Source organism: Pithys albifrons, chromosome 12 (assembly GCF_047495875.1).
Source record: "Pithys albifrons albifrons isolate INPA30051 chromosome 12, PitAlb_v1, whole genome shotgun sequence".
Taxonomy (NCBI): Eukaryota; Metazoa; Chordata; class Aves; order Passeriformes; family Thamnophilidae; genus Pithys; species Pithys albifrons.
In genome coordinates, this window is record NC_092469.1 from 15,351,026 (window position 1) to 15,367,328 (window position 16,303).

The 16,303-nt window shown below is 46.6% G+C and overlaps 2 protein-coding genes across 7 annotated transcripts in view; both read right to left on the reverse strand.

Moving 5' to 3' along the window:
• Positions 1-4,582, reverse strand: part of NLRC5 (NLR family CARD domain containing 5) — a 44,102-nt gene extending 39,520 nt beyond the window's left edge. For 4 of the 5 annotated variants that reach the window (XR_011698879.1, XM_071567546.1, XM_071567547.1 and 1 more), the window contains exons 1-2: positions 4,528-4,582; positions 224-371 (exon numbers count right to left, since the gene is read on the reverse strand). Coding sequence is in view for 4 of the 5 variants with exons in the window: in XM_071567546.1 (XP_071423647.1) it covers positions 224-229 (6 nt within the window). In the remaining variant the exon portion in view is untranslated. Of the gene's footprint in view, positions 1-223; positions 372-4,265 lie in introns of all 5 variants that reach the window. The other variant, XM_071567545.1, reaches the window with a different exon arrangement.
• Positions 4,583-6,728: 2,146 nt separating this feature from the next.
• On the reverse strand, positions 6,729-15,969 carry CETP (cholesteryl ester transfer protein). Of its 2 annotated transcripts, XM_071567417.1 has the most exons (17): positions 15,904-15,969; positions 14,626-14,672; positions 13,512-13,626; positions 12,602-12,736; positions 12,007-12,077; positions 11,537-11,624; positions 11,355-11,424; positions 11,000-11,060; positions 10,299-10,390; positions 9,887-10,066; positions 9,429-9,479; positions 8,943-9,110; positions 7,731-7,798; positions 7,563-7,605; positions 7,408-7,477; positions 6,989-7,074; positions 6,729-6,893 (listed from the first exon to the last, which is right to left on the reverse strand). In XM_071567417.1, exons 1-17 carry the CDS (start codon positions 15,930-15,932, stop codon positions 6,819-6,821), a joined length of 1,449 nt encoding a protein of 482 aa, XP_071423518.1. In that variant the 5' UTR covers positions 15,933-15,969; the 3' UTR covers positions 6,729-6,818. The 2 variants fall into 2 exon arrangements, with proteins under 2 accessions (XP_071423518.1, XP_071423517.1); XM_071567416.1 differs by lacking the exon at positions 15,904-15,969 and having other exon boundaries at positions 14,626-14,800.
• Between the last annotated feature and the right edge of the window lie 334 nt (positions 15,970-16,303).

Consider the following 16,303-nt stretch of genomic DNA (forward strand, 5'->3'; position numbering starts at 1 on the left):
TTAATTCCTTGGTTTGCTTTCCTTGTGTGTGCAACTTTTTCTTTACCTGTTCAACTGTCTGTATCTCAGTTCACAAGTCTGTGCAGGACCTCCCTGCACAAAGGCCTCAGTCAGCTGTTCTTGCTGCTCATTTTGTGGGGAACAACTCATTTATGCTTTAGTGGCCATGTCATCTCCACCTCTACCTCCTTGCCACATCACAGCCATGCACATAATCTCCTACCTGCATTGTTGTGTGATCAGCCTTCTTCCAGTTGTCAAGTGCAAAGGTGGCTGCTGCTCCATATTCTGATGTAGAGTCAATCTGCTAGTGGCTGTGTTTCAGCACACAGGGACACCCCAAAGCACGGTGCATGCCTATATGCAGTTGCCTAGGGACAGTAACAGAGGAGGATGTAGACATACAAGGCCATTGCAACTACACAGGTCACAGATCTATAAGCTTTAACTTTGACCCAAAGGTCAGCTGTGGTGTTTGTCATCTCTTCTCACTCAAAGCAGCAGTGACCAGGAAGTTTTGACATTCAAAGATTCACTAGTGGTCTGATGAAAATGCAGGACTCAGCCTTGTGCCCTAAAGATGCAAGTGAAGACAGTTTTAGATGAACACTTCATGGGAATCACAGCTTTCCTGGCATCACTGTCTGATTTGAGCTGGTCTGTGCGACCCTGCTGCTCTTAGCTCCTCCGCAGAAGCTGATGCAGAAGTAGCAGCAGCTTGCTCAAGTTAAGCAGCCTGCGACACTAAAAAAAAAACCACCTGTGAAAAGCTGATCCTCTGAGGCCACACAGCTCCCATGAAAAAATTTCAAGTGTAGGGGACTGAAAATGCCCCCAGTGCCAGCTCCCCATGTCTCAGCAGGGACAGCAAAGGGAAATTTCATCTCACTCTGCAGCAGGTGTTGGCTGGTGTCCGACCATTTTTACACAAGGAAAGGGATAAGGAAAGCAATTACTATCCAGCACATCTCCAAACATGCAGAAGCAGGGTCCCAAGTCCAGGCTACAACAGCTTGACTCCAGCAGACAGTACCCTACATGGATGTTGAAACAGCTGCTATCGCTGTGTTTACAGAAATGCCTCCATGGTCCATCCCCTCACCAACTGTCTGCCTTGCACCTACAGGGGACAGTCCCTCCAGGTCAAAGACTGCTGCACTTAGTGAGGTGTAGGAAGACTTTCTACTGTTGCTGTAACACCCAAGTTTAGGTGGGGTGGGGGCAGGACCACGAGAAGCTCAGTTCAGCAAAAAGCCAGTAACAGTGTTGAGCACAAACATCCTGTTGGGCCAGGTAATTTCATCCCCTAATGAGGCTGGTGCACATGGTGCCACTCCCCAGTAACTATTATTTTTTGAGGAAATACATTCCCAACCAAACAGCAGCAGCCACTCCAGCACCACCAGGATGGAGGAATGAGGGAGTCGTGCTGCAGAGCACACCTGTTCTGGTGTTCAGCCCTCACTCCCCAGACATGTTCTCCTCCCCACTGACTATTCAGATACCTACAGTAAGGCACAGGCCTTCAGGCTTTTTATTTTTGCCACCTTGACCTGTCCAAGGAGGAAAGTGGGAGATTTCTATGGAGCCAAGAGAAGAACTCAAAATAGAAGTGGAAGACAGAAGGACACTCTGTTGGAAAGAGTTAAGACCTTCCCTTCTGACCAGAGACAACTCCTAATAAATCAGAAAGTTAAGGTCATGCTGGAACAGAGCCATGCTCTCCCAAGGGTGCATTACATGGAGAGAACATCACCTCCCCCTATGGCTGGTGGGCATGGCATGCACCCAGAAGCTGAAGACAAAAGAAAAGCAGGTAGCAAGTTGGAGCACTGGAGGTTAAATTGGTCTAGACCTTTGTCACACTCACATTTAAGAGAACAGTCGTTCCCCCATCATCCAACACCTCTCTCTGCCCTCTCTGTGCTGTCTCTTCCAACAGCCCTGGATGTTTTGAGACTGAGGCAAATTAATGCAAATTATGACCTGAGTGCCACAGCAGGGACTGGATGCAAAGGACCTCATCAACCTCCTCTGTTCCTGTGCTACAAAAGCCAAGTAGACATCCCCAAAGAGCACACCTTGTTTATACTGTGTGCTCTTCTACTCATCTCTCACTCTTCAGGCCGAAGTCGGTTACTACACAGTATCTCCATATACTGCTGCAACACAATATCACTGTAAGAATGACTTTACCCAGCTTCCCATTCCAGATCAAACTTTCAGAATGCATTACATAAAAGGTGAGGCAGCTCTGGGACCCAGCAAAATGGGGGTAAAACCCCCAGTTCGTAAAAATACTCTAATGCATGTTATTTACTATTCTAACAAGATCAAGAAAAATGTTCCTGGTGAAATGATTAAAAAATTTGGCATAACCAGGATCAGTTTTCTGCTCAGGCTGTCAAATACTGTTGTCAAACATGTGGTCAAAAACTGAAATTCTGAACTTTACTGGAGAGACCTCTAAGTTTTCATTCAAAATGTTTTATTATTAGTTATTCTGGGTTTTTTTTATATTCTCAGTCATACAAATAAAGAACAGTAATAATTAATACATGCATTAAAAACAAAGGAAAAATATTTTAATTAATGGAAATCTCAAAAGAAAACATTTAAGCTTTTCAAATTTAAACAAACTGCAAAATAACAGGGCTTCCTGCAAAACAAACTCCATTTCTTAGTCAATCTTTAGGAATTTTCATTTTACACTCCCCCAGTCAAATCCCAGAAATTTGCAGCAATGCTCTGACCTTACTGCCTTGATGACCAAGAACACCCAACTTAATAAGGCCACATTAAATAAATACATAGATTAATATATTTTAATTATTTATATTATAGTAATTACATTGTGTTATATTATGTTATATTGTATTATATAAAATTATTTAATAATAAGGCCTTAATGCCAATGAAGGTGGAAAGCCATTCAGACAAACACTAAACTTTTAAGAATTAATGAAAGACTTGTGTTCAAGAATAAAACAACACTGAAAAGTTACATGAAAACTCTAGAGACACAGCACAGCTCCTTTACTACTGCTCTGCTAAATAAGACCATCAGAAATGACAAGCACTGACTTACAGTAAACCAATTCTGACATCAAAATGAAGCACAAAAACCTCACGAGGAAACCCAGAAAACTTTTCAGCCTCAATCCTTGCCCTTCAAATGCAAAACCACCACTAAAACACTTCACTAAAACTCATGTCCCCTCCCCAACTTGGCCTTCACATCGTTCCTACGTATGAAAAATTAAACCGAAATGTGAAACTACCTGTTGCAAATCTACCAACTTCTTGCATGCCCTGAGGAGCACAGGCTACTTACCAAAAACCCAGACAGAGAGCAGTGTCACCAAACCAACATGGGGGGGGTGTCACAAAAGAAAGAAGCTGGAGGACAACATCCACTGCCTTGATTTCCACTTGCTAACCCACCACTCTCCCAAGGCACAAAGCCCACCCGTGCCTTTTAGGACGTGTTAAACAAGACTGAGGAAAACGAAAGTGAAATTAGTCGGGAATTCCCTAGCTGAAAGCCATCTGTGAGATGGGAAAAAACATCCAGTCAGAACAGCAGCAGGGTGAGTCCTGTTCTAAAATCTAGAGTCAGATGTTAATTTTGGTAATGCTTCAGGAGAGTGGTGCAAAAAATGGAACTCAGAGGCAAACACTCTCTCTGTGGAGGAAACTTGGTTGTGGTTAAAACTCTTGCAACGGGAATATTTTGATATTTTTATTTAGAAACATACAACTGATTGTTCTGGGACAAGGGAAAATACAATTCACCACTTCCGTTATAGCTAAGTTCAAAAAACAAGTTGTTTTTCCTTTGGAATGGGGACAAAGTTTAAGTGAGAATGGGGGAGATGTGAACAAATTGATAAAAGATCTCAGGTTTCTAAATAGAACTGAATGCACACAGACCTAACCGAAAGGGATGCAACAAACAATGAAATATTATTAATATTTTTCTGGATGCCAGAGAAGCTGCATTGGAAAATCGGATGGAGGCTGCAGCCGAGTCCCAGAGAAGGCAAGATGGCACACCACAGTGCCATAATTAGCTCATTAGAGAATATAAAACACCCAAGTCCAGCAACGCCCGTGTCTCCAGACAAGCACTCTAGTTCTCGTGCCTTGAGCACGGTGCAAGGAACACGGGGAGCGATGAGAGAACCGAGAGTGGACAGAGGGGCCGGGGTGACACGGAGGAGCTGGGGTGGCCAAATGCAGTGCCCACATCGGATCTGACCCACCTTGCGCCTGGCAGGACAAGTCATCTCTTCTGCAAAGTTTGACCTCGGTGTGCCCGGGAGTCTTTTCCAGCGTTATTAAGTCTATTATTCCAGCCATGCTTCTTGCAAAATACGTCAGTTCTAAAAGCTGAGTGGCAAAGGGCAAAGCCAGACACCCAGCCCCCGCGCACCCAAACCCTCGTGGAGTTTTCAGCACGACGCCTGCCCCGTCCCTCCCCGGGGTGCCCAGCGCGATGCCCCGATGCGGCCCCGCCGCGCTCACCTGACCCGGTCTGTGCCGTCGCTGACACAGCGATAGAGGGGCCCGGGACCGCTCCACCCGAAATCGAAACTAGCGGCGGCTTTGCCGGGAAAGCACGTGGGGCTGCGGAGCGGCTCCGAACCGCGGGGGCTGCACCTCCCGCACAAGGCAGCCCCGCAGGGACTCTGTGCTGGACCGGCAGGCGTTTTGGTGCTTCTCCGTCCCTTCAGCCCAGTCCTCGCTCCCCCATGGAAACATTCAGGTCAAAAAAGATCTCTAAAATCATCGAATCCAGCCATAAAGCCAGCACCTCTGTGTTCACCACTAAGCCGTGTCCCCACGTGCCACCTCCACACACCTTTTGAACACTTCCAGGTGTGGTGACTCCACCCCTGCCCTAAGCAGCCTGTCCCAACACCTGACTTCTCTTTCAGTGAAGGCATTTTCCCTAATATCCAATCTATACTTCCCCTGGTGTGACGTGAGGCTGTTTCTTCTTGTCCTGTCACTTGCTATCTGGAGGAGAGACTGACTCTCACCTGCCTACAACCCCTTTTCAGGGAATTATGGAGACTATTAATAAGGTCCTCTCTGAGCCTCCTTTTTTCTCAGTTGAACCCTCACATCTCCCTCAGCTTCTCCTCATCAGGTTTGTGCTGCAGATCCTTTCCCAGCTCTGTTACCTTCCTTTGCCCCCACAGCAGGGCAGCCCAGTCCCCACCGTCTGTCACCACTGAATGTCCCTAGAGGGGCAAGACACCTGCAACACAGAGAACGCATCTTCCCCTGCCATTTCCTTTTTATTAATGCTCATCACTGTGGTGGGATATTACTCAGGAGAAGCAGAAGGCTGTGTCTTGGCAGAAACCAGTTCCCATGGTCTTCAGCAGACATTGCCATGCAGGGAGGCAAAATATCCCTTCAGCAGCAGTGGCTTTAGAGCAGGAGGGAGCATGAATAAGCCCTTAGCTGGTACTGAAATAGCCAGCGGAGGCAGTGATGGGAACATGGTGGGAATGGAGGTGGGAAGTTGCCTACTGTACAAAGCCACCTGCTGTACTAGGTCAGTCATACCACTGTGTCACACTTTTCACATCACCCTTGCTGTCTCATGGACACAGCTGGTCCTTGGCTGCCATGGGGCAACCTCTAAACTGAGCCCTGCTGTGTGCCCCAGCATCCTCCCCCCAAGCCTGTGCACCATGGCCACTGAACCCAAAAGCCATGTGGAGCAAGGAAGTGCCTCTGGCATTGAGGGTGAGAGAGGGGCATGTCAGAGGGACCTGCCTCATATCCCAGGAAGAACATCCATGACATTGTGGAGGGAGCAATCACCACACCCAGGGAACTCAAGAGACTGAACCCATCCTGCTACCAGCACCTCAGGGCTCTTTGTGGGAACCCAAACTTAATTATTGCTCTCTCTGGGAGGAAAACATCATCCTCTGCCTTTGTTAATGTGATCCCTATTCACCATTACAATCTTGGATTTGTCACCTGAGATCTCCTCCAATTGAAAAGACAAAAAAAAAAGACAAAGGAAAAAAAAAAAGAGAAGCATGAACTGGTGCAGGAAAATAACTGAGCAACTTCAGATAAATTATTGCACTATGGTAGGAAGAGAAACCTGCTGCTTGACTAGACAGTTAAACTTTCTGTTACAATCTCTTTTCCTTTTGTTATTGTTTTTCTCAAATTTGCTGTCACTGTTTCAAAAACACGGGCATTGGCGATTTGCCAGGAGCTCTACACAGTCACAAGGGTCTGTAAAGAAAATATAGTGGGAACAGGATCTCTCTGCCGTTGTACCGCACTATAAATTCATATCCTATTTACTTTTTTCAGCCATACCCAGATCCAACCAGAACTATAGGTATTGGGCTTGCTTGGAGTTTGGTAATATCAGTTGAATTGCTGGAGTCTGTCAACATCAGGGGGTCTTGGCAGAAAGAAAACAAAAAATTAGCACAAAAAGTGCTATGTTTCCAAAACTAACAGCAGAGATACCAAAAGTGGTCAAAATCCATTTCTGCTGCCTCAGGAGTGCTAATCCAGAGACCATGCACTTCAAGAGTCCAGCCCTTGCTCTTAAGCATGTAATTCCTTTAAAGATCCTGAAAAAGCAGCATACATCAAAGGAGCAGAGGAAAGTCTCCATAGGAGCACAATTGCACAGAACCTGGAGCATTTCTCAGGAAAAGGAAATAAAATTCTACAGAAGGTAATTTAAATCAGCTCTTCTTTTAATTGGTTCACACACAACCTCTCTGTCTGTACACAGGTTCCTATGCCTCTTTATGAAGGGATCAGCTCTATAATTTTTTTTGAAGGAAATCAAGAAGCAAATGATGCGGGAAGTTAAAGTCAAGTTGTACAATAACATATCCCTAGAAAGTGGGGAGAAAACAGAAAAGTGTTATGTTAGTTTATGCCACGCTCCCAAGAGGGCTTGGAGAGCCAGGCATTTCTGAGTTCTGCTTACCTTTCTTGTGATGATCTCAGGATTTATGATATCAAATAGATTAAGTCCTTTGTTGCTCATCAGTGAAGTCAGAGCTGATTCAATGCCTGTGGAATCAGCAAACCCATCCAGTTACAGGTTTGGCCATTCCAGCTTGCTGCTCATCATGTGCTGCCACCCTGTTTGCCCGTTGCCAACAGCTAATTGTGCCTCAACGTCCCACAACTTTTGGCCTGATGGAAAACTCACTTTTCCTTTCTCCCAGCCATTTACAAAGAGTTCCCCATTCCCCAAGTGAATCCAGCAGGAATTCAAAACAGTGGTGTGGTTCCCCCATAGTTGTTAGTGTTATTGTTGTATTTTTTCAGTGCTCAGGTTTAGGGGATCTATTGTTAAACACTTATGGAGTAGGTTGGCACTTCCCCAAAGGAAAAACTCACTCGAAATTACTTCTGGAATCCCAACAACTGAGATCATATTCTGCATGAAGTTTTGTATGGATGGGTCATTCTGAAAGTCAGAAAATTCATGCAAAAATGCTTTAAAGACATAATTTAACCTCAAATTACTTAGAGAATACTTTTTTAGGACTTACCCCACTTGGATCAGTTGTGCATTTAAAGACTTTAAACTCTATGCTGAAGGGAAGGGAAAAAAAGGGGTAGGGGGAAGTCACAAAGGGCTACAGAGATCCTCTTTTCATGCTGCTCTTAAGCATAGTCTAAAAGAGGCAGCAAACCCCTTAAGAGAGCACAGTACCAACCTAGAGTTCAAAGGCTGCAAAATGAGTTTCTTTTCTGCATAGGCGGCTTGGATGGTGACCGTGATTTCCTGCAGAAAGAAGAACAGCAGGGGTGAGGCACAGCTCATCTTACCTTGTAGCAGGGAGTTGCATTTGCATATTTTGGTTTGCTTTCTATGAGTCAGAGTTCAACATCCTTCTAGCTTCAAGGTAGCCAGGGCTACCACAGATAGCCATCAAATATATAGCCAATTAAAAAATAAAGCAATCTCTGAATTCTGGTCATTTAGGCTCATTTTCTTGCTGTTGCCTGTGTGCAAACATTCATTTAAAAGGAGAATTTGTGATGAAGTTGCAGGTCACAACCAGGATTCTGGTAGTCCATGGCTCACATCCTGGGAGCCATGATTTTATGAACCACCTCTAAGTCAGTGCTTCTGCAATTCTGTAATTTCAAATCCTTGAAATTTATTTCAAGATACCACTTGGAGTGCAAGAAACAGTTGTGTATGTTTTCCTGTAACACTGCTAATGTGGCATAGGGTAGGAGGGAATTATTCTCAATTACAGTTTAACCCTTTAAATTAAAGGGCAAAGGTTTGGGTTGGTTTTGTGTCTACCTCAGCCCACAGTTACAAAACTGGACAAACATACTGCTTTCTTGTGATGTTACACATGACTGGAAAGCTGCTGGCATTTCTTTTTTCTGCTTCCTTAGAATCAGTATAAAGCAGCTTGGAGTAAAACACAGTGTGAGCAGGAACTTTCATACAGGTATACATAGAGAAAAAGGTTAGGGTTTGAGCTTCACATTCTTCAGAGCTGGATCTTCATTTCAGAGACAACTGTCCTCTAAGTGGAGGCCAAAGCTAGAATTTGGGAATGAGATTTCAAACTAAGTACATTCCTCCCATGGTGCCTTCATTCTCTCCTAAAACACCTCAGCTGCAGGAATTTCACCATGTCTGATACAAGTTTATGGGGGCTTATCAGCACTTTCTGCTGCTTTTACCACCTCACACATCGCTGATGGGCTGTCCTGATAGAGGAGACATTGAGGGAAGAAATGCTGGTGTTAAAAGGAACTGATATGCCTTCTCCACTTCCTGTGGTTTAACCACCCACCCTTCCCAAAAGGCTCTCTGCCATTACTGTCCCTGCACACCAGGAGTGGTCCAGACTTGGGACAAACTTATCTCAAGGTCTTCACAGTCCAGACGTGCAAGAACTGACCTTCTCCATGTACAGAACCACCAGAGACTCTTCTTCTGAGGGAAGGATGCTGACCTCCACTGCTACCAAGGACTTCACAACTGTCCCTTCAGGCTGAAGAGTAATTTGGGGCTGGGAGAGACTCCACACCTTGGCCACAGAGTCATTGTAGGATGTGCCTTGAAAAATCTGGTCAAGGAAGGAACAACAAATGAGTCACACTTTTCCCATACCAGTTTCATACTAACTTGCCACACAGCTGCATCCCTTTTGTAGCCCCCAGTTCCTCCTCCTGCTCACACAAGGCAAATAACTCAGCCAGGTTTCAAGGAAGTTGTGCAATCATGGAGAGTGGAACAATCCTCCTTCCAAAGCACAATAACTTCTCCATCATTCTCTAGTTTTCCCCACCAGGCCTACCCAAGACACAAGATATTACAGTGCAGCAAAATCCATTTGAGAGTTCCTCATTTGACATAAAATTCTCAGAATAGGACCAAAAGTTACCGTCTGCACCACCTTCTGCTGTGCTTCCGTGTCCTCCATTTCAAACAGCGCCTTTAGAAACAAATGAGAAACAGCTTGTGGAAAACCAAAACACAAGGTTATGGTTAGCCCTGGTGAAGGCTGAATGGGACAGAGCTGTGAGGTGTGGCCTGTGCCCAGTTTGAGCTCCCCTTGAGCTCATCCCTTTTCTACCTCCGTGCTCCCCCAAAGTCATGTCCCTTTACAATTCAGCAGACAAGTTTTCTATCAGCTGGTTTTGCCACTCCAAGGGATAATATTGCCTGGGAGAACACTCTTGACAAGAAGGCACCAAATTCTGGATCACATGTAGTGACTGACTATAGATTTCTATCTTCTACAGAAACCAGATCTTGCAAACACACTGTGTTTAGAGAATTTTTTGCTTTCTCCCCAAAACATGATGTGTGAGTTAAGGAGAAGGCCACCCCTGAAATCACCTGCAACTTCTCCCCTCTGATGGTCAATACCAGTCTCCCATCTAAGAAAGCTGCCGAGGCCAAATTGCTGAGGGTGTGCTCGGACAGCCAGAAGTAGAGCATGCGGGACTCAGTCAGCAGTGACGGGGAGAAAGCAGAGTCGCTCAAGATGCTGGAGTAGTTCTTGTACAGGACAAGGCCCTTTAATGGAAAACAAGTGTATTGGCCACAGAAACCAGCAGGGAGACAACAAAATGTCAACACCTGCAAGTCCTATTGCAAGGCAAGGGGTGGCTGGACACAGGGCAGGGAGTGGGCTGGAAGCAGCCCATGCTACAGCTCAGCAGGGCAGCAGAGGACCAGCCCCTCCCAGCTCTCCAGCACACACCATCACCAGAAAACATCAGTCCTTGAGCAGCCTGGGGTACTTCACCTTGTGATGTGATTCTATGTAACCTGTTTTTATTACAGAATCTGATGCAAGGGAGAGATCAACGATGATACCCTTATCCTGGACAAAATTTACTGCAGGAAGAAAACACAAAAAAAACCTCACAGCAGAAATACGACTTTGAGCAGAGCTTACAACAGTTGCTTTTAGGACTTGGTGCAGAAGGTGACTGGGGGTTATAAAAGGACACGGGGTGGGACAGGGGTTCCCATTCATTTGGGAGCTAGTGTTGACCTTGCTATAGCTCACTGACACAATTTCAACACTGGGAAATGGGGATAATTACCCTAGTTTTACATTGCCCTCCTTTTCCCTGATATGTGGGACTAGGAAAATCTCCAGCAGGCAGATCCAAATGCTCTGATATCTCAGGCCCAATACTCCAGTGCATGTTCTAGCTAACCTAAGTCCTGCAGCTACCCTGCACAACTGGTCAGTGCATTCTGAAGGAGAAATTGCTTATGAACTATGTCTTTCAATCTGTTCAACCACCCTTAAAAATCAGCCTGATGCAGAAAATTCAAAATAGTACATTGCTAAGGTTTATTTTGCAGTTGCTCGAGGGCCTGGAATCCCATGCACATTTTTGAAGGATGTTTTTGATGGATGTGGCTACTGCCCTGCTCAGGCTCAAATGTTTAAAGTTGCACATAAAAGAAAGCAGAAAAAACAAAGATATTTACCTGCTAAATCAAGTACAAAATTTGCCAACATCTGAGCAAGAGAATTGATTTCCTTGCACACCTACAAGAGGAAGAAGAAAAAAACTAAATGCATGGGGTACAATTTTGGGTTGTAGAGGGGAGCTATGCCTCATAGGAGATCTGGGGGCTGTTGGTCAGAGTCCAGCAGCATCAATGTCAGCAACACCTCTCACTTTGTACAAGCTGCCTTTTTTTTTTGTGGATTCGATTTATTTGTCTTATTTTTCACAAGCACTAGCATTATACTCTACCATCTTGTGGGCACATGGGAGCAGAAAAGTTTGTAGATTACAAAGCTACACCAAGTTTTCCTCTGTCCACAGACTGTTCTTACCTCTCTCTTGAGAACAAGCTTCAAAGTGAAGGAAATGAAATCTGTGAAGAGCTGCTTCAGCCAGCCTGGTCTGTGTACAACAGGGACCACAGTCAAGGACCACCAGTGGTCCCCATGGTGGGTGACATTTGGGGATTGGCAGTGAAGCAATAAAGCTTGATTTTGAAGGGGGACAGACTCACTCCTTATCTCCTTGGAGGTGAAGTGTGAGCTTGTGGAAAGTCAGGTAGCAGTCTGAGGCATCGGCAGCCAGTTGGTCCTCCTGGCACACTGCATGGGATGAAAGAGAAAAAGGAAAAAAAAGTAGCTAATTTGCTGCTGAGAAGAGGAGTGTGGATGCACTTTGCAGACACTGGGTGCCTGGAGCAGGGCATCACTGCAGAGGGGCAGCCAGAGTTCCTCACATCTCCTCCCGGGGGATGTTTCCAAAATATTCAAGACTGCAAAGTCAGGGCAGATGGGGCTACTTTGCACCTGTACAGAGGGTGTCTTCTTGCAGCTCCAGCTGAGTTAGTCTACCAAGCACCTTTTTTAATGCCCCATTTGATACCTGTCAGCTTCCCTATCTCCTATTGTCAGGGTCCTTGAACATCGCCCAGGAGAAGCTGGGCAGTATGTGCAACTCACAAACCAGAGCAGATCTCCCACTTACTCAGTTTAATGTTCAGCTGGAGGTCAATGGAAGACTCGATTTCAAAGTCAACTGAATGAAAAAGTTGCAAACTGTAACGGCAAGAAGGAAAGACATTTAGCAACACGTGCTGGGAGCAGCTTCTCCCTGACCACAGGACAGCCCCAGGGTGAGTTTTATAACACCTCTCACATCAGTCCTTGCACTGCAGTGAGCAAACCCCATACACGCCACAGCCTCTATCAGATAGCCTGGCTTTAAAACATCGCAAACTGCTGCCTTAGCAGCACTGAGGAGCATTAAACCCCTTTATCCCCTCAGACTTTATAAAGTAAGGAGGGGAGGGAAGAAGTCAACTCATAAGCTTTGCCCATCTTGCCTCCTCAGGCATGGTGAGGACAGAAAGACAAAAAGAAAAATAAGCAGAGCAGTGTGATGGGGCTGAGCAGCACTGCAAGAGTATAAAATCCTGTCTCAAGCAGTGTGCAATGCTGCCGTGGCTAGAGAGCCCAAGGAGTGCAGCCTCTCTCCACCTTCTTGTGTCATGGCCAGTCCCCACTGGAGCAGCAGGAGCCAGGGCTGTGGTGCTCAGCAGCAGCCAGCCCTGGGTACTTACAACCAGGCCCCAGCATAGCCGTAGGTCAGGGTCCCTTTGAAGGAGGCTGTCACGTTTTTAATGGCAATGTTAATGGCATCCTCCTCCTTAAGCTCCACGTCGCTCTTCTCTATGGACAAGTCATTGACCTGGATGCTAGGAACAACACAAACACAGTTTGTCCCCAACCAGGGCTGTTTTCTGTGACTGGCTGAGACAGGTTTGCTCCTGAGGATGTGAGGTCTCTAAGGGACCTGTGCCAGTGACAGACTCAGAAGCTTTTGCAAATTCCAGGGGCCAGGCACAAGGACAGTGGTGCTTTTGTTCAGCCTCAGTGCACTGCACTTCCCTGGTGATGTTTGGATATGAGGTGGGGGGATGCTTTAAACAGGAAAAATGGAGCAACCCAACTCTGTTTCATTGCAGTGCTCTGTGCAGCTGCAGTCATGGCAGGAAATCTGTCCTGCAAATGCACTGTTGCATTTGTTGTCCCCAAATAAAAGTAACACAGAAACACCCAGCTTGATTTGTCACAAATCACAGCCAAGTAACATCCTGCTGACCTGGGTGACTCCAGCAGCCTCAGATGGGTCCTCTCTGCCACTTGATGGGCCTTGGGCTCCATCTATTGTCAACAGCTCCAGGTGTCCCAGGCCACAGAGGCATTGCTCCCCACCCCCATTGTCAGATGTGCTCTATGTGCTGCCTCTCTGGCTGCCCACTGAGTTGGGAAAGCTCTTTAAAAACACATTGGCAGACTGAACCTTAATGTGCAAATTGTCTGCAAGGCCTAGATCAGAATGTGTGCCTGCCCCAGTCCAGACCTTTGCTTTCACCAGGAATTGCTGGATTAAAGCTCCCTCCAAGGTCAGATTCTGTTTCCCTCCCACAGCCCAGATCTCCCCTGGCACAGAGACACAGAGATACTCACTTGGTCAGCCCATAAGCCACCTTGCCGAGGAGACGCACAGACCTTTCCCCAGTGATGTTTGGGAATTTGGCATTTCTGAAGGCTGCTTGGATGACCTGTGCTGTTTCCTGGTTCACTGTTGGTGGAAGAAGAGGGCAAAGATACCAAACTGCAACCTCACCTGGTTGCAAAGTTGGATCCGCACCCTGGATTAAAGCACTACAGAAGGGTTTTATCCAAGGTATTTCCCTTAGATTAAGGAAGCACTAGAAATGGTTTGAAAGTAAAGTGAAAAAGTAAAAAGTCCCTAACTTTAACAGCTGATGGCAGCAAGGGACAACAGTGTGTCTAGTTCAACGGTCACCAGCAGGTCTGTTTCCAGGTAATCATGCCTAGTTTCCATCCATGCACCTCAGGAGCAGATTTTTGAAAGGCTGAGGCTGTACTCATCCTTACATCACACAAGCTGTTGACTTTACCCCAGTGCTTTGCTCTGTTGCTGCTTGCTTGTATTGTAGTCTTGGGTCTCCAATTGAAAACTTCTGATATTCAAGTTTCTGTGCCCATTTTCCTGGTGTTATCCAGTCCAGGTTCAGGCACATGGTAATACAGAATTTTTTTGCTTCCAGAAATACCCTCTCTTAGTTTGGCCCAGCATCCTTCTCTGCATATACCCTTGTTGGAGGGGATGGGACAGAGCTGTTCCCATCCTTCACAGAAGAACTAACTGTTCTTCCCCCACCCATAAGCCCTCAAATCCTCACAAATAAACCCACAGCAGCAGAGAACCTGTTTCCCCCCTTCTACACCCTGACCCCAAGAGATGAGGTTGCAACAAAGAGAGAAATTGAATACCCATTTTCTCTAGCTCTTCCATCGTGCCAACCCTCAGCAAAGAACAATACTAAAACATTGGGCTGAAGACCATTTTCAAGCTCTTTTGAGAAGCAGTGCCTATTCAGTTTAGGTGCTCATGTTTTAAGCTGTGCTCACAGGCAGGTATTAATGCATCTTGCTGGATAAACTGTTTACACAAGACCCAGGGAAGCAAGAAACCCACCCCCTCACTTGGCTGATCTGTCACTACCTTCTGGTGGAGATGGAGCAAACACAGCTCCATCCAGCAGGCACTTACACAGCAATCCCGCAGGCTTGGTCATCCTGCAGACTATCCCCGTGGTCCTGTAAGGAGAAGGCCCAAATTCACAGGCAGCTGATGCATGGACAAGCACTAACAAGATCCTGAAGATCCCCAGTATCATCCTGCCAGCCCAGCACATCTTGGACCAGAGTAGAGAGTGCTGAGAAGACTAACTGATCCTTTGCTGTGGCAAAGGCTGCTTTTCATGCTTTCATACTTCCAGCAGAGCCCACTCGACATGCCCACAGGACATGACCTGCTTCCTCCACTTATCAAAACTCATCACACATTTCCTAATCTTCCTATAGTTTCCTTAAGACTCTACAAGTTACACGCTGCCTTCCTCTCTCAGCAGGCATTTGGGCTGCAGGGCTTGGAGCTCCTGCCAAGATTTCTTGAACTCTGGACATGGACGCACCAGGGCAAGTGGAGAGAGCTGGAGTGGGATGGAGAGTGGAAAAGGATAAAGTCAAGAGAGCAAGCTAACATGCTGCCTCCAGTCAGTTCATAACTTGCTCTTCATGCAGAAATATTCCATATTTTGCATTCTTGCAGTAATTCTCCAGCAAAGTCCTGTTTGAGACATACCTACATAAATAACTGCTACCCCTTGCACAGATTTTAGACTCATTGTGGGGAAACAGAGGCATGCACCAGGGAAAGAGGTGCTTCATGCTACCACTGGGTGAATCCACATCTCCCATATCCCTGGCTCCACGACCAGAGAGGAGTGTGGTGCTTTCTGCTTCTTGGCTGGATTTGTGGATGACCTTTGGTTTGTCACCTTCCATATGAGAAAGGACAGACTAAGCTTGGAGGTTTTTATGACTCCAGTCTCTCAGCTGCCATTTGGGAACTTCCGAGACCCAAGTTCTCATCCACTCCTTGTGCACACCTGCCCTGTATGCCACTGTCCATCCCTGCATTTCTGTTATGGTGCTGGGGCCCAACCTATTCCCAAAATGAGCTCCAGGACAAAACAGAGTGGTCTTATTTCTGCAAGGAGGCTTGCAAGAGCTCCCATGAACCATTTTGTCAGCAAAGACTGATGGAGAAGGACAGATGAGAACTTGGCAATGCTGCAGCAACACACTCAACCCCCTGAGCAAGACGAGGTGCCAGCCTCCCTCCTCTCCCTGGCAGATGCCTCATTCTCCCTGTGCCGGGTGAGCTCGTTTCCTGCCAGGACCAATCCTGTAGTGCTGTTTTCTTCCTGAGTTGAGAAGGGGAATGGCCTCGGGTACCCTGCGGGAGGCACTCACGGTCACTGACCTTGAGGGAAACCGAGCATCTGCAGCCATCCTCTGGGATTCTCCAGGCGAGCAGTGTCAAGGACAGGATGCCTGCCGCGAGCCCACTCTGCGTTATAAATTAATAGTTAATTGCTGAAAGCACAACATACAGACAGCAGGTGTCTTAGCAGTGGGGCTCCCCCATGGCAGCTCAGCACCGGTCTCAGCCACCACGGCAATCTCCATTGCCCTGGCTGGGAGGCCTCTTACCAGGGAAGCTGCAAAGGGCACAGGCATGTTACAAAAGGATTTGAATTCAAGGGGCTTTAACCACCTAACAGCTCTATTTTCTGTCCTTCAGCTCACAGCCGTCACATGCTCAGCCCTCTTCAGCAGCCAGGAGTTCAAGGGATGTGGGCACAGTGGCCAACACTTGGGGC